At 45.7% G+C, this 18866-nt stretch overlaps 1 protein-coding gene across 1 annotated transcript in view; it reads left to right on the forward strand.

The window, feature by feature from the left end:
- ACTMAP (actin maturation protease) overlaps nucleotides 1–18866 on the forward strand; it is a 578735-nt gene that overhangs the window by 542987 nt on the left and 16882 nt on the right. The window contains exon 6 of the mRNA XM_069644456.1: nucleotides 9642–9712. Coding sequence (XP_069500557.1) covers nucleotides 9642–9712 — 71 coding nt within the window. The remainder of the gene's footprint in view (nucleotides 1–9641; nucleotides 9713–18866) is intronic.

The raw sequence follows: 18866 nt of genomic DNA on the forward strand, positions 1-18866 counted from the left end.
AATAAAATACTTTCCAGATGACATTCTTGTCCATGGGACCTCCAAATAAAACGCAGTGAGGTTTGGAATGAAGAACTAAAATCGCGAGAGACCATGTTGAATTTTTAAAGAGAGAAGTGTGAATTCAGCAAAAGAAAATTAGACTACCTAGGACACTCCATTTCAGCAAATGGATTTGATCCCAAAGAAAGCCTCGTGCAATACACATAAAAAGCATCAGAACCAGTGAATAAAGGACAATACAGTTGTTATTGGGCACAGCGAAGTATTATGTCAAGTGTGTGAAGGGGTTCGTGTCTAAAGAACCTTTTCTGAAAAGGTGAATCGTCTAGATAGACCGAGCAGCAGGGGCGTTGCTAGGGGGGGCTGAGGGGGCTATAGCCCCTGATCTTTTGGTTGTAGCCCCAGATAGAATCTCAGGAGCTACAGCCAAAAGACTAGCTAGCCCCCAGTCCCAACAGTTCTGACATCAGCTTAGCCCCGGGTCTTTTCCAGACCTAGCCACTCCCCTGCCGAGCAGTGCAAAGGGGATTTTAACAGGATCCAAAGAGACATCCCCTATCCACCTAACCTGAAACCTCTCCGCACACATTGCACCACCACGATTGCGGTGGTTGCCAACGCCTGTGTAAGAGGAGCGGAGCTAATGCAGACGGGGAAGAAGGAATGCACACACTTGCCTTGACGGAGACGGAGCAACACTATTCAGTGATTGAAAGAGAATTATTAGCAAGCACTTCGGCTTGCGTGTGTGTGGGGAAGAAAATTCAGACTTCGGATGGACCGCAAATCGGGGCCAAGGAGTACAGAGAACTAAACACCTGCATTAGCGAGACTAGCAATTAAATGCAAAAATGCCATTTTGTAATTGAACCTATATGGGATGGCAGAATCATCAACCGGCCTGCTTTTCCAGACTGCCAGTGAAGAAAGACAGCAGCAACACCCATTTAAAAGATTAACTGAAAACGATCAAGACAAGAATCCTACCTCTAGGACATGAAGGACACATAAGGGCTCATTTTAGAATGAGTGGTGCGGAAAATGAAAGCGTAAAAGTACCTTGCAACTTGTAATTTCTGCTCCTTACATTTTCGTGCTGTTCTGAGGTTTAGGAGGTCAGCAAACTGGAATTAACATCTCTGCTTTCCTCCTCCGCCTCAGAAGACCACATGGTTTTATAGCTGTATGGGATTTGCATGCAGGCGTGAAACCAAAGGATTCCAATGGACCACGCCTTGCATTTACACCTGGTAAACAGCAGGAAACCCATTATAAAGCACGGCCTGCAAAGCGTAATTTGACAGCATTTTATTTCTCACAAAGCAGAGAGTAAAAGTGAAGAGTAAAGGCGATTTTGCCTTCATTTACGCATAGTAATTACACTCTGCTCTGAGAGTGTTAAAACTGCATTTATGGGACCAGCAGCATGTAAAAAAACTGTTGGCGGTCCCCTGCATGCAATTAGCATATAGTATACAATCAGGGACGTCATTTCACCAAAATGCCAGGGGTAACGGAAGTGACATCACACAAACCTTGACCTCTGATGACATCACAGGAAGTGATGTCATTTGAACCCGATCCCCGAAGTGATATCACGGGAAGCGATGGAACACAACCTTTCACAAACAAAACAGGAAGTGGCATCACATACCATTGTTCATAAGTACCCTACAGAAAATATGGTTACGATATCACTGTAATGTGATATACATTTCATACTAGAATGGATCATCATATGTATCGTTAATATCATATTGTTTAGGCCCATATTACCAAATTACTGTGAATGTAAGCAGATGTCCAAGGCCAAATGATAATGATGTGTTATTATATAGCACTCACACTTAAGTGCTTTATATAGAACCAATATACACACAATGGGCCTCACTAAGGGTCTGGCGGAAACCGTGCCAGTGCTACCAGCAGGTTGCCGCCGGACTTGTAATGATTTACGTGCACCTGACTTCCCGGTAACACCGAGGGATTACAACCCCTGCAGTCCAGGAAGTCAGGCGTCAGCAAATTGTTAGTCTCCATTCCCACAGAGACTTATGGGACTCTATGGGAATGGGTACCACGGAAGCACCGGCACCGTTGATAACAGTGCCGGTGCTTCCGTGAAATTCTGCCGGTGGGGGCCGTTCCGCCCGGCAGGTACAAAGAAACATCCTGAACAGCATGCCATGGAGATGAGAAAGATAGATACATTACAACAAAGCATTAATTGTGGCACATCAAGTGCTATGGTCAAACATTTCTACACTGTACACAAGCTTTTAGGCACAATTATTTTGTCAAGTGATCTAGGACACCGAGATGAAATGTCTTGTGATGATCATAACAGAGATAACAGCAGAAAAAAAACATGGTATAACTGCAGCTTGCAAAAGCAAAATACGCAGTCTGAAATAGATGCTTTTTCTACTCTAAATGCTTTTTGGGTGTTTTTTCTGCATTGTGCATTTGAGGTGTTTAAGAACAGACCAAATCAGTGACTCACCCACTGAAGTGTACCTGAAATAAGCCTTTAATTATTTGTTATTTCTATTCTTTCTTATATAGGATCACTGCTCAAAGTGTTACACGTATGGAACCCCCTGAGTTTTTTTCAGAGGCGTGAACAAGAATGCCAGTCTCTCCAGAAACAAAGAGCAACATGTCACTGGCCAAAAGTAAAAAATATAATGCTTAGGGGTAGCAAGGGAGACCCCCAACTGACATCCCTGTATACAGTTACCCCCACAGGAACTATTTTAACGAAACAGAGTGAAATAGCAAATCTGGTATCCCCAGATGGCCTTGGAAATTGAAACAAGTAGACAACTGCGCAGTGTGTAAAGAAGGAGACAAAAGGTCAGTAACCAAACTCACTCTACTCATGAACGTTACATGGCAGAACAAACCTTGGCCTCAAGTAGGAGTCAACTTCATAGGGCCAATGGACTCACATGCCTGATGATCAGAAGTATGTGACAGTTCTAGTAGACTGCACATGAAAAAGGATAGAACCAAAATTCATGAGAGGTACCTCAAGTGAAGCAACAGTAAACATTTTTGAAGAAGTGTTACGGAGGGAAGGAAACCCCAAATATCTAGTGACAGACAATAGAGTACAGTTCACATCTGAAGGATTGAAGAGTTACCTGGAACTTAATGACACAAAGCATAAAAGAGCCCCACGCTAACACCCCACAGGGAAATGGGCAAGTGTAAACAATGATGAGATATATAAGGCATTTGCACCCGGGGAAGGAACATTAGCCAATCGGGTGGCTGGAACAGCGAGCAAGAATATACATACAAGTGGATCACAAAATAATGACCATCTGTTTGATCTTGAGTCTCTCCTGGGCTGTAAACCAACAGAGACCCTGGAGAGCCGTGGGTGGTACCATGGGCCATTGTGTCCATCCTTGTTCCCTTACGTTGGATAAAATGCTGCTATCCAACTTGCTCTTTGAGTAGACCAAGGTTTACGATGTTACCATATCCAAATCTGTGAGGGATTCAGTTGTGGCCCGTATTAGGGAAAGGTTAGTGAGAGTATGCATGACTATGCGCCAGATTTCACGTGCATCACCAAAACTTAGTTTGGTGAGTCATCTGGTCCCTCGTTGGCCCAGTTGGTACCTACAGATTTTTAATGTTGCATCTAGATGGGGCTGCCACCCACCCTGGCAGTGGGGTTGCTATCATATTTAGAACTCATTTTATGGGCAATACAACACCTGTAAAATACAATATTAAAATGGAGGCATTGCTTGCCCGTTTTGTGTTTATTTATTTTTTCATTTATAGCAGCGTGCGAAACCCACAGGTATCAGAGCGCTAGTTACAGTACGTATTATCCCAGACAATGACTATTCATCCGATTGTTGTGTATTGGCCACCAGGCTTTGATCCTAGTTTTTGTGATTCCTCTCTGAAACTTGCTGCCGATTTACAGCTGCATTATTCTAATCTATGCAGTCAGTGCGTTCATCTTATGGCCAATGACCCTTTGGAACAACATGCTGCTAAATGTATTTTAGCCATGAATGATCTTTGTCTATGTCAATCGGTCATGGATCCTACTCACCGTCTTGGTAATACACTTGATCTTATTTTTTCACCAATGCCTCAGGTTATGGTTTATCCTGTGGTCCCAGTTATTTGGCCGGCCCATTTTATTATTCCTTTTTCATGGAAAATTCCACTTCCTTCAAGTGGACATAAGTTATGCCCCACTCCTAGGTGAAATTGGAGTAATGTATCTCAGAATGAAATTGCCTCTCTGGTGACAAATCATTGCCCAGATCAATCAGCTCTTGATCGAAATATTATTGGACTTCTTGACCATTGCTGACCGTATTGCATGTTTAAAATAACCTAGACCTAGGGCTCGCATATCTGAGCACTGGTTTACTGATCACCTTTGAGTGCTCCGTTTGCAATGGAGACAGGCTTAACGTCGTTGGCGTAGGGGCTAATGTGTTGTAGCCATCACATTTGGATCCAGACCCATTGAGGGAGGATCACCTGAGTGAGGGTTATTCAGGGAGTGGGGGTGAGACAGTCGATGGTGAGACGTGGTATCCCCCCTTTTGTGTTAATCTACCCCATCCTATATTATAGGATCTTCTGAAGTCCCACCCCGCCCCTTTTTTTTACCCAAACACTGAGCCAAGGATGCGGGTGACAGAGTAACCAGACTAATTCTCTCACATCGTACTGGAGATATCCCATTAGTCGGGTCAGGCAAAGTCAGGCACTTTACACTAAGTACATACACCTGATACCAGTTAGCTCTCCTCACACAAATAAAAGCCACCACCTAAAGACACACTATGAGCAAGGTGGAACCAGAGTATGAGCAGAACTTCCGGGACAAAGGCACACTCACTGGAGCAGAGCAAAGGACTGAAATCCCAAAGGGTTCTCTACTGGAGGTTGTTGCCTTCGACAGACTGCAAATGACATATGGAGAAGGCCAGATCCCACAAGTGAAGATTGCATTGTGTTTCAAAGACACCTGCAACCTTCCCTTCTGAATGGCAGAGTTGGGGAGACGAGGCTAAGCCTGTGGTACTAACCTTGACTCGTGAATTGTAAATAGCAAAACAAGAAAGAAGCGTACACAACCAGTGAGTTGGCAAGTGACCCGAGAGACCAGTGTGTGTTAAAGCAAATGAAGTAGCAACATTATAGTATCCAGAGGCCTTCCCCATGCGGAACGACACGACCCAGCAAACTTTAAAACACCAGCTGCCATTCTTTTTTATAGTTGATTTCCCCAAGGAAATTGAATAGATCAGGGATCCAATTTCATGAGCAAACTTATGCGTGAAGTCAAGCATTTACTACACATTAACACCTTAACAACCTTAGTTTAACACCTCCAAACAGACGGGTTGGTAGAGAGATTTAACTAAACCCCAAAAATGATTTTAAGGAAATTGGTAGATGAAGATGTGAAGGACTGGGATCGTATGAACCCATGGGCCCTATTTGCAGTAAGAAAGACCCCTCAGGCATCCACCGGATTCTCTCCTTTTGAATTACTTTATGGTAAAGAACTGAGAGATGCCTTGGACATGCTCCGGGAGACTTGGAAGAGAGAGAAGAGGCACCCATTCCCCTCTCACAGACAGCTGCCTGATTGCAAGCACACATGAAACCCGCCTGGATTCTAGTCCACACTCACATGGAGCAATCTCAAGCCCAACAGAAGTCCACCTATGACAAGAGCGTGAATTAGCGATTGTTTTCAGTAGGTCAGAAAGTATTAGTCCTCCTATCTACCTCTGAAAATAAACTTGTCTCAAAGTGGTATGGCTATGAGGTGCTAAAGCAACCGCCCCACCTGATAGAAAACAAAAGACCCACCTTTACCACGTAAATCTCCTAGAGGAGTGGAAAGAAAATCCTTCCGCTACCACCTCCTCGATATTGTCTTGTTTGGTACCGAGGAGATAGACAACTCTGAACTTATTCCGCAAGAAATATCTAAGCAAAAACAAGAAGATTTGAATGACTTTATTATGGCATTCCCCAATGTATTCTGCGAGAATCCAGGGAGAGTACATGGTACTTATCATTATATCAGAATCCCAAAATGGTCCATTTGAAATCATATAGACTCCCAGAAGCACAAAAACAAATAGTGGTTGAGGAAGTGAAAAAAATGCTTAAGTTATCGAGCCCTCTTCAAGTCCATGGTCCTCTCCTATTGTTTTGGTAACTAAACCTGATCATTCTTGGAGGTTTTGCATAGACTTCAGGCAGGTTAACGCCATCTCCACTTGCAATGCCTATCCTATGCCACGCACCAATGAGTTAATAGATAAACTTCGAAACACTACATTCATATCAACCCTAGATTTAAACAAGGGATATTGGCATGTCCCAGTACATGGACGTGATGAGGAAAAGACAGCTTTCTTAATACCCCTTGCATTATTCCAGCTCAAAGTCCTCAATTTTGGCCTGCAGTATATTACAGCCCTACTCCGATTTCTGTGCGGCTTATATTGACGTAAAGTGTAACGGGAGGAGGAGAGTTGTTGAACTACCTTTATTCTTTTGAACACTGATTTCTCCTTTTACACTTTTTGTACACGAGATAGGGCAGGCATTAGGTTTTGATAGCATAGGACATTTTATTTGACTGACTACACTAGGACTGTTTTGTTTATCGTTTGATGGTCGAGACTACTCCCATTTTAGTTATAGGGCAAATTAGGAGTTTCTCCGACTGCAACATTTTCAATAAATGTTTTACGAATTGTGTCCATTGTGTCAGTGTCATACTCATACCATGCCTTCCCTACACTACTGAGGTTGTTCCTTCTTCTCAGTTACTTTGCAAAACAATTTCAAATTATTTTGCAGAAAAGATCGTTAAAATCCATCAGTCAATTGCATCCTCTGCTTATGGCCCTCTTGAAACTTCGTCTAGGATAAGTGGCTCTGATGGCTTACAATCTTGGTCATCTTTTCCAGTATTCTCTTCTGATGACAGCTTAAGGGTGACAGGTCGATTAAAATCGGCTTCCCTACCAATCTGATTGCTTTGTCTGTATGAAAAGGAAGTTATGCCTTCTAATACTCTTTTGATTAGGCAGGCAGGTAACCCTTTTTTTCCACGGGCCAGAGTCCAGTGGCACTTAAACACGCTTTGGGTATCCCTCTTTTGAAGAAGCCCTCACTAGACTCTTCTGTTCTGGCTAATTTTCGGCCGATCTCTCTCGTTCCATTTCTGATGAAACTCTTAGAATCCTTAGTCTGTCTCTTCTAAATTCCTTTTTTTATTCCTCACAATCTGGTTTCCGCCCTATTTGTGCTACTGACTGAGAGTGTTTCTGGTTTCCGTGGTAGACGATCTGATGCGGCTGCAGAAACAGGCCTGTGTGGGAGCTCTAATTTTGCTTGATCTCTCCACCGCCTTTGATACGATCGATCATGCTGTCCTGCTCGATTGCCTTGTGGGGCCAGCCTCTCAGGGACTGTCCTGCCATGGTTTGGTTCATTTCTCTCGGAGGGTTCCCAATCACTTTGTCTCCCACCTTTTCGTTCTAATCCTACTGCCCTCACTTGTGGTGATCCACAAGGTCCCCCATTTTGCCTATTCATTTCACATCTATATGCAGCCACTGACCAAGTTTATGCTCTCCCACAGCTTCCTCTGTTATTCCTATGCAGATGATACCCAAATTATAGTTTGCCTCAAACTCTCACGTTCTGAGACGGCACCTAGACGTAGAGCCTGCCTTGAAGCCGTGGGGGCAGTGGCTTGAAACTTAATGGTGAGAAAAAAGAGGTGTTGGTGGTGCCCCCTGCCCCCTTGGTTACTGCACTTTAGACTCCCCTCTTTTGACCCCCTGCCCTGTGCGTTGTCAGCGGCATTGGTTACCTGTAGCTAAACGTGTTCAGTTTAAGGCTCTCTGTTTGGTGCATCGTGCTTATCACGGTGTGGGGGGCAGAATATTTCCATATATTCCATCTCAAATGCTCCGCTCTGCCAATGTTTGCTTGTTGGTGGTCCCTCACTTTAGATATGCCATATTGGTGGTCAGACATTCTCCGTGGCCGCCGCCCTTCTTTGGAATTCTCTTCCTCAGCCATTGCGTGCTACCGAGAACCATTGGCTGTTTAGACATTCCTTGAAGACCTACTTGCGGAAGGCAAGGGGACGGAGTGGATGCGGCGGCAGTGCTGCCGCCAAAATAAGGTCAGTATGTATGTGGGAGCGTGAAAAGAAAATAAGGGAACAGAGGGTGGGGGGAAAATGGTGGCGGGGGAGCTGGCTGTCAGGTGGCATGGAATGCGGGCTTGCTCTCGCGGTTCAAGCCTGCGTTTCCTAGCCATCTGATTGGCTGGCTCCCCCCAGCTAGGATGCTAATTGTTCTTAATTTTTCTTTTCTTGTTTTCTGCTCTGTTAGCGTCAAGATGCCTGAGAGTGTACGTGCGCTCTATAAATATTTTTAACATAACATCTGAAAGGAAAACAAGTAATTGTGATCAAAACAAAAGTTCTCCTCCTCTATTCACTGGAATGGAATGTCAATTTTAACAGCATGCTTTCTTTTGTAACATCACTTTCCGAGAATGGTGACCTTCATAATTAAGACACAATTCTTTAAGCACGGGAAGGTTTGCGAGGGAATGTTTGGTACTTGAAGCATTGCATGGTTTGGGGGAATAATGCCCCACTAATCTTTAATGGACGTGTTGCTCTTGGGGGTGGGCCCTTTTTGCACGTTATATGTTAGACTTATTGTGTGTAATGACCATGTAGGCCAGAGACACATTTCTATTTGCCTTAATGGTCAATGTAGATTTATAGAGATTGGCAGCTTACCAATCAGAATGCATCTCACATTCAAAGAGGTGTATACATGTTTTAAATTGCTTTAACGGGAAAACAGACTCAATTTCATGGTGTGGGGGTTGTGGGTAGAGGCTGTAAACAGTTCAAGCTGTCCAGTTACAAATGGGTTCTACTGTATCCACTTTGAATATATATGTGTTTGTGGACATTGGATTGTATATGTACACTGAGAAAAAGATGTAAAATACTATTGTTTAAAATGAAAACAAACGTTTAAAACCATTATACACAATAACCACTTCTAGATTTATTTATTTATTTATTTATTTATTGCACGCCCAGACCCTCGGGTGTCACAGCGAGGTTATAAGACAGCTTAGAAATGAATACAAACATCATTACATTGGTTACATTACATCATTAGTGGACAGTTGGTGCAAAAATACAAATGACAAGTATTCACAATAATATGCAGTGGTGCGGAATCTTATCTTTAGAGGCTAATATTGGTTGAATAACCAGGTCTTTAGCAGTTTCTTATGAACCATGAAGGAAGGTTCTTTTTTTATATTAATGGGTAGGGTGTTCCAGTGTTTGGGAGCCAGTGTGGTGAAGCTGCTACCCCCGCTCTAGTGGTTTGAATCAAAACATTGGACTTTGAATCATTTGGAAATGTCTCTATAGCAGTTCAACAGATTTTTAAAAAATTATGTTCCAGCAAATCTCTCCAGTAAGTAGGACTTGTACATGGTCACCCAGAATTTCGATTTGGGTGAAACGGATACCTGAAATCAAAATGGAATCCCTTAACGTTCTTCCGACATAGATATGATGAAGACTGCAACCACGAGCCGTGCTCCAGAGGAGGCCACAGGGCCCACTGGGCCGCCCTGTCAGGTAAACGTTGATGTCTGCTTGTGTGTGCTGCTGGTCCTGTACTGGAATGGCCTGAGGCCATGTACGTCATACATGGTAAACTGTCCTATCACGTGAACGCTGTGGACATGCCGCTTGTGTGTAGCCTGCCAGGGACACGCTGGGCGTCTTTGTGTCTCCTCACAGATTAAAAGAGGTGTCTGCCTGTGCCCCCTGTCAAGTAAATACGAGGCCTACTCTGAGCAGTGCTCCCATCAGATAACCAACCACCTGTGTCTGGTAAACGCATCGTGAGTGCTCACACCATCCATGGGGTCATTTTCTAAGCCCTAGAGCTGTAAAGCAAGTCATTAAGTGGTTTGAACGTCGCTTTGCCGCTCTGGGAGATTTTCTATCCATTTGAAGACGAAGCAGGGGCAGGAAGCAGAAGTAAAGTTTCATCCCTGCATTCCTCCGCCTCCCTCAAATAATGCATTGTTTACAGTGGCGTAACACAAAATTAGGGCCCCCTCCCCCTAAGAGCCATACTGAGGGCTCCCCAGCCCCCAACTCGGCAACAAATCACGAGTCGCGCCACACTCAGGGTCAGCCTAGATTACCACACTTGTGCTACGCACAAATGTGCTGCTGAAGGGGTATGCCGCACACTTCACTAGGAGAAAGATATAAATATGTGTTTTAATACAATATACAGGACACTTTCTGATAAAAATTGGCTGAAAGGCCAGAGTGTTTGCATTTTTTTTGTAGGGTAACACCAATCCAATGCATGCAAGTCACCAACAGTACACAGGAACAATAATGCTATGCTATTAAAAATGCCAAACCACAATGAAAACATGTCCAACTAGCAGCACAATGTAGACCAGTGTAGACACGTAATAACATTACAGTAAAGCATGCCAGGTAATATTTAGACATATCTAGACTGGTTGCACCAAAATGCCAGTCCAGGCAATAACACTCATCATGAAGAGAGCACAAATTCAAGCTTGCATCTCTGCGGCCTCTAAAAACACGAGCAAACTCTTTAAAATCTGCAAGGAACTGGCAAATTCTGTTCCAGTCTCTACCTCTCCTGTTCCCTCCCAGGCACTCTGTACAGCTCTGGACTCGCACTTCGCTGCTAAAACTCAGGATATCCTGTCCTCTATCTCCTCTTCCTAGCCCGGCCCCTTTTGGCCATCTCTCCCTCTCCTCCTCCTTTCTCCTCTGTCTCTTTGACAACACCTGACAAGGTTTCTAGACAAGTCTGATTCTTGAAAGTGTCATCCAAACAGGTGCTCCCCTGCTCCTCCAGAACCATCAAGGACCATATTGACACACTCGCTCCAGCCTTGGCTGATTTCTGTAATCACTCTTTCGTCACTGGAACTTTCCCCTCTCACCTCAAACATTCCCTTGTACACCCACTCCTCAAGAAGCCGTCTGCCGATCCTACCTGCCCGGCAAACTATCACCCAATCTCTATCACCCCTTTCCTGGGCAAACTCTTGGAAAAGCTGGCCATCTCCCAGTTTACTCTCCACAATGAATCTGTTGGTTGTTTCCATGACCATCAGTCTGGCCTCAGAGCTGCCAGAGGCACGGAAACTGCTCTCCTGAACACCTGTGAAGATTTGCTCTCTAACCTTGATTCCAGCCTTCCAGCTGTCCTCATCCTCCTTGATCTTTACTCTGCTTTCGACACGGTCAACCACGCCATCCTGATCAATCGACTCCGTCAGAACCTGGTCATCACGGATCAGGCCCTGGAGTGGCTGACCTCCTTCCTCTTGGAACGTTTCTCTCCACCACCCCCTACCTGTGGTGTTCCCCAGGGCTCTATCCTCCCACCCTGGTTTTTAAACCTCTAATTGGCCCCTTTGGCCCACCTGATCTCTAACTTTCCCTCTAACTTTCAGTGTTATGCAGATGTCACTCAGCTTTCCTTCAGGCTCCCCTCAGCCGCCTCTCCTCTCTCACTCATTCCTGACTGCCTATCCTTGACTCAGAATTGGTGCGCCTCCAACGAACTCTGCCTTAATGCCAGTTAGACGGCATTGGGGCCCTTGACCCTGCTTTCCCTCTCTCACTCTGGCCGCCCACCTTGGGCCCTCTTCCTTCCCCGTCCTGCGAGGCAAAAAACCTTGGTGTCATCTTCGACTCCACTCTCTTTCTCTCCTCACACCTCGGACGTCACCAAAAAGTCCCACTACCAGCTGCACCTCCTCAAAGGGACTCTTCCCTTTCTCACTTTCCCCCAGAAGCTCACAGTCTCCAGAGCCCTGGTTCTCTCTAGGCTGAACTACTGCAACATCCTCCTTCTCAAGCTGCCTTCCTCTACTCCCCGCCCTCTGCAACTAATCCAGAACAGGATTGCAAGACTTATCCTTGGCCTCAAGCCTAGGCCCCGTATCTCTCCAGCCCTGAAATCTCTCCACTGGCTCCCGGTGGCCACAAGGATCAAGTTCAAGATGCTTTGCATTGTCCACAAGGCTTTCTGGGGCCGGGGCCCGCACTACATCCAACGCTCTCTTCCAAAATACCTTCCTTCTTGAGCCCTTTGCTCAGCTACCTCCAACTCTCTGAGGGTTAAACGCTTCTCCAAGCAGAGAGTGGGGGGTTGGTGTCTCTCCTCTGCCTGCAGCCTGCCACGCACTTAGGGGATGTAACTGTAACCCTACAGTCCCTTGTTCTCCTTGCACTACCCAGAGCCACGCTGCCCGGGCTGCACTTACTCATAGCATTGCTGCTCTGTTTTCCCCTCCCCTCTCCCTTGCACTCCCCCTCCCTGTCCCCTAGCACTTCTCGTTCTCGCACTTGCACGATCTGAATGACACATGGCCTAGTAAGATAGTTTGTCTTGTCCTCCCTCTGTCTTCCCTCCTGTGTCTTGTTGCGCCTAGAAACACTTATATACTATGCTGCAGTAAGCAACGACTAGACTGGCAGCACCCAAATGCCAGTCTTGCCAGGTTATTACACTTAGCAGGACTGCTTTATCAGAAATTCCCAGTTTAAAAAATGTCATACCAAACTGAGGAATGACGAGACTGGTTGCACCAAAATGCCTCTCTGGCCACTAATACCACATATCATGCATGCTTAGCCTGGACATGAATGACCATTATGATTTATCGCACAATCCCGCCCCCTCCCCACACATCCCATCTCCCTCCCACCCTCTACCCCAACCTCCAAAATCATCTCCTTAGCACAGAATTACCTCCACGTCCCTCTTCCTTGTCCTAGTGCTTATGTATGGGTCTCCTTGCCTCATAGGTAAGTACTAGGATGAGGAAAAGTTTGGGCTAGGAGTAATACAGATTACAGGTAGCTAAGTCAGGCATTAATTACCCCCATGTACCTCTACTTCATCCCAGTACTTGTGTATGAAGCAGAATGACTCATACACAAGTACTGCCTCATACACAAGTACTGGGACGAGGAAGAATAGGGACAGGAGTAATGAAGCTAACCAATAAGTAATTAAGGCATTAAACACAAGTAGTGGTGCAACACCATTGAGCTGACTGAGTGTCAGTGCTCCCCTGACCCCCTGAAATGTAGATGTTGACTCGACCTGGCTGACCTACAGAGCAGTTGCAGGACAGAACAGGACACAGATGTTAAACAGCATCTGGGTTTCGCTGTTAACAAGGGCCCAGCAATTACTAATGGAAAGCATTTCACTGTTAGTACATGCATTCACATGACACATTGTAATGTGAGTTCAGTACTTGCATGCCAGGAAAGTAATTCGAAGGGTAGAAAGGGGCCAGGAGACTGCTCATTCTCACAGCAGTCCATAAGTGGGTTCTTTCAGACTTAAATGAGAGAGTGAACTGCTCGTAACATTGAAGCTGCACTAAAATGGTCTCATTAAAATGCGTAAAGAAGTTAGATACCCCACACAAATAAGTTGGCCCCTCCCCCACCGGCTGTGAAGTTAGCACCTCTCCCAGCATTTAGAGGGTTAACCCCCCGAAATGTAGGTTTTGTTGCGCCCCTGAACACAAGCACACACACCATTCACCATATACACACATGAACACTTAGCCATTCACACATTTAAGAGTGCACTCTTTCACCATACAGGCACACCAAGGTAGCCACCCATACATTTGTGTGCACCCTTTCACCATACAGGCACACCCAGGCAGCCACCCGTACATTTGTGTGCACCCTTTCACCATACACTCACATACGCACATGTCATTGGGTTGAGGGGAGCCCTATTACTTCAAAAAGATATTGTTTCTTTTTGAAGTCACTCTAACTTCATATAGAAATAATTTCGTTAAGGACCGAACCATAAAGGAAATAATTTCTTTATGAAGGCAGAGTGACTTCCAAAATAAACAATTTCTTTTTCAAGTCATAGAGCTCCCCCCACCCATGACATGGAGGACTCCAGCCTAGTGTCTTCCATATCATGGGGTGGGGGGAGCCCTCGGACTTAAAAAGAAAGTTTTCATAAAGAAATTATTTCTGTTACAGAAATAATTTCTTTATGAAGGTAGAGTGAATTCAAAAAGGTTTTTTTTTTAAACTTTGATTTTTTTTTACTCCAAGTGGGGCCCACTCCCAGGACATGTAGTGGTGGGGGCCCCCTGCACCGCGGGGGTCCCCGTTACGCCAGTGATTGTTAAATGCCAACATGTATTTTCAGTCTGGCTTTAAAGCAATGGATTGCATAGGACTCCAATGTAAATGTCATCGGTAAACTGTTTTAAGTAGGTGGCATTGACAGTTGTTAAAGAGTAAACGCAATTTTGCCTGTTACTTTTGCTCCCGTTCTGCAAATGTTGAAATTGCAAGCAGGGGATCCAACAGCACGCAAGGGACAGTGTTGGCTGTTCCTGTACGCAATTGTGACTTAATATAAATGCCCATGCCCCTCAGGTGTTGTGGGTATCTTGTCAGGTAAATGCAGGAACTTGCTTCTGCGCGATAAACACCAGGAACGTGCTGCCTGCATTGTGCATGTTTACGCTGTACCTGTGGAAGTCATTTTGTAAGAAGTTGTAGTTGCATAAAGAGGACCACCAATGTCCGCACCTATGTGTTATTACACCCTCTCCCCACATTTTTAAAACAGTGTACAAAAGCAAAGTAGAAAAAGAGGCAAAACCCGCATTTACACCTTTTACTCTGTGGGCCTGATTACAAGTTTGGCAATAGCGATACCAGATGTTTTACCACTCCACCAAACTACGGGTTTCAGCACTGATATTACTGTTAAAAGCCTGTATTTGTGTGGGTGTAAGTACCAGACTTTATAACCAGATAATTACATCCACACACATGCATTACCACATTTGGTTATTACCTCATTCAGTAATTGCCACATGCGGTAATATAAAATCCACCAGGAGTCCGTTAGCAATCTAAAATGTGGAATAATGTAAGGGTCTGAATGACTGGGAATCATGCAGACCTTAAAATTCACGCATGCTTATGGCATGCAGTCATGGTATTACTGTTTGAAGAACTACTGCCAACCTTGTAAAGAGGCCCCCAGTTTTCTAAATAAGTACAAATGCTGACTGCTGTTCATGCCTGGCAGACAGCATTTACAACGGATTCCTATCTTCTGCTTTTAGCAGGTGCAAAAAACAGGCGGAATCCATTCATTATATGCCCAGACAAAACCCCAAGCTGGTGTAACACCAGGAGGCATTTGAAGGAGGAGGATGTGTGAAAGTAAGGCTCAAGCGGATTGCACTTTGCTTTCATGCCTTATTTTTGCTTGCTAGGGTTTAGGGAATGACCACCTTTGTGTCCTGTCATATAAACATTGCTCTGTCAGGCAAAACCAGTCTTACAAGGGCAGAATTGCATGGTATTAGCACTATGGCAAACATTTGTGAAGGGAGGATAGCACAGGGGCAATGTGCTGGTCTTGGAAACAAGACCATGCAGAGCAACAGAGGTTTGAATTGCGGATCTGCTCTTAGAAACCAAACTCAGGTATTAAGCGCGTTATAAAAAACCACAATAAAATAAATAAATTCTCCTAGTGGAAAAAACAAATACGTTTAGTGCATTTTTGCATCAGGGCAAAGTTTGCCCTAGTGCTAATACCATTATGTATTATCACCCGGGCAAAAATGCAGGGGGCAGTGCTGTACATGGGATCAAAACAATAACAAATAGTGCGGCAGCAGGTGGTAGGTGCAAGGGTAAGTGCAGACAGCAGGTGTCCAAAAGTGCAGGTAGGGGGACTGTAGGGTTACAGATGCAGACCCAAGTGCATGGGTTGTCGGGAGGCTGTGGAGGTGGGTGGCAGGGCGGGCAGGGACCTCTCAAGTAAATATTCTGGCAAATGTTCACGTGAACACTTTCCTGTTACGTGAATACCGCCGAATTGTACGTACACTTTTTCACAAACACAGGACTACATGTCCTGGCCTAAAAAGCCGACTGGTTGAAGGTGTCCCAGATGACACGGGGCCCTAGGGCAGCTATGACTCGCTCTCTCCTATGGGTGGACAGCGGGCCCGCCTGCTTTGTGCCCCGGTGAAACGTGTGGGCGGAATCCGCTTAGTCACGCCGAGCCCAGCGGCTGAGGAGTTCAAGGGCCTGCCCGACCTGTTTAGTCCTTTAATGCGCGGAGTGCTTTGTTCGCTGTTGTTGTTTTCAGTTTGGTGGTGATCAGTGATTGTTTGCGACATCAGTGTATTTTTAAAGCATGCTTTTTGTATTAGGCTTTCAAACAGTATCATTGTTATTCCCTAAGCGCCCAGAACACACAACTCCATTTTTTATAATTTTATTTTCAAATGTATGCAGACATACATACATACATACATACATACATACATGCATACTGATGTGACATGGAGCACATGCCATGCTGCACGTCATCACACCTGCCTGGAAGCCGGTGACTGCGTTTTTCTGAGTACTGCGACTTCGGAGAACCCGGAGTACCTCTATATATGAACAGGCAGCTAACAATAAACCGTGAGAGCCACGGTGCTTACTGCAGTTCTAGAAGGTCTGACAATATGTGAGGGAAATGCCACACCCTCTGGGTGGTCACTCATTCGTACTCTAAAGGATTCTCTCACGGGTATCCAGCCTGGCCGTTGGACTGCAGGGAGCCATGCCTCCATTTTCACAGGATACCATGCTTCACTGCCATGCGTGCCGTAATGAACCACCTGCTTTCATGCTTTCAGAGAGATGTACGGTTAGCGAGTTCATAAAGTATATTCACCCCTCCCTGTAACGCGCTGAGCGCCACGTCATTACGCAAACTTAGGGTGAAGGGTAAGGGAAGTGGGCAAAAAGGTCCCGAAACGGAATGAAAAACAAAGTGTCAAAACGTACATCCCTTGGCTCCTGTGTTCTGTCATGTCTGCCATGTGTGTCTCCACATGCACTGACCTCACAACACAATGATGGGGGCGAGGTCCTAAAGGAGCCCACGACCTGATATGCACTCCGTGTTTTCGTGGCTGCTCCCCTGCCTGGACCTGGCTGGCGGGGACAGGCTGGTGCGCTTCAGAACCACACTGTGCTTCACATCGGCTGACCGCGCCGCCTCCCGTAAAGCGGATCTCCTGTCTCCATTTCAGGCGCTTTGTGCAGAAGGCTCCTGTCCCTGCAGCGTCCCTACACAGAGCTTGCTACCTAGCGGGGCCATCCCCTACTATGGCCCACCCCTGTTTCCCCCAGGTTCCAAGACATAGATTCAATGGTTACATTATTCGAATATTCACATAGACAATTTGTATAGAATTTGGAAACACAAGTTCACATTTATTGGAGTCGTACACAATTTGGCGGGCGGTGCCAGCCGTAAGTGATGCAATCTCCTAAGACTTCTAAGGTGCCCTTTAGGGTTTTACCTGGGCTTGCAACAGTTCTTATTGTCCCGGGTGACACTTGTCCCTTCCGGGTTTTGCAGAGTAACAGACGCCCGCCTCTGGTTATCAACTGCCAAGCAGTAGTTTCCCTGGACCACTGTATCTCGTTGACGAGGAGTCTCAACTGTCCATAACGGACTCAGTGCCCATCGTCCGAATTTGTCTGGAGTGTGGCCATCGGGAAACCGCCCACAGCTGAAACTGGAGCGTCAACTGCCCCGTAACTCTGCCTGTGACAAAAAAGGAAAGGTTAACAAACATTACACACCATAATGAACAAAACATTCTTGTTGTCTTACACCCTTCGAGAGGTGCTAGGTAACCCCGTAGGGAGGGGGGGGGGGGGCGGTGCACTATGCAGACTGTCCATCTAGCGTCCCATCCAGGGGCTGGCTAGCCCCTGAGTCTGTATTCTCTCATAACAAAGTACACCCTGCGACGCTTGTCAGATTCCTTGCGAGTGAAAGCAGGCACCCTGCTTCTTTGTCCGCTCAGCGCTGTGTGCCACGTTGAACATTTCTTCCACGCAGTGGGTGCCCTCTCACAGCGCCCGTCGGATTCCCGGTGTGTGAAAGCAGATACCCTGCTTATTATCCCACACCAATGCCTCTTTGCACATTTCTTCCACATAAGGGTGAAAGACAAGACATATGCCAAGGGTGAAACCCTCGTTTCGAGACTGGTGTTGGCTGAATGTCCTATTCCTACATCTGGGGTCTCTCTGCATGACGGATATAACATCTGGTTGCACCTATACACCACATCCTTTGAAGCAGGAGTTCTGACAACAGAAACCCATGCTACGGTCAGTGATTTCACTGTGCAACGTACCATCAACAAGACAAACCTATCACATCCAAAATGTCTCCTGCTCCAGCAATCTAAGGCCCAGTTGCGCGTGCTGGATCCTTGACTTCAATACTTACCTTGACGCACTCGGAAGACAGGACGAGAAAAGGCAAAGGGAAATTCTCATTATTTCAGTGTGTCCAGCTCTCTGCGACATTATCTATGAACTTCTTGAGCCCGCAATAGCCTTGTTGAATGGGCCACGACATGTTTAACAGATCACTTTATGCCGCACAAAAACATCGGATTATGAACGTCGTGTGTACCATATACCGCCATGCAGCTGAAAAATGAGTCAATGGATGCGTTTGCCATGCAACTAGGCTTGTGAGTGATTGCAGGGTGCAAATCATCCATATTCAGAATGAAATAACTTCAATAGCCGCACACTCTGGAGGAAATCTTCCATATGGCCAGAACTGCACCGCCATTGATCAACAGCCTGAAACCATGGAGAAACTGAAACT

Source organism: Ambystoma mexicanum, chromosome 2p, assembly GCF_040938575.1.
Source record: "Ambystoma mexicanum isolate Mex_15411 chromosome 2p, UKY_AmexF1_1, whole genome shotgun sequence".
Taxonomy (NCBI): domain Eukaryota; kingdom Metazoa; phylum Chordata; class Amphibia; order Caudata; family Ambystomatidae; genus Ambystoma; species Ambystoma mexicanum.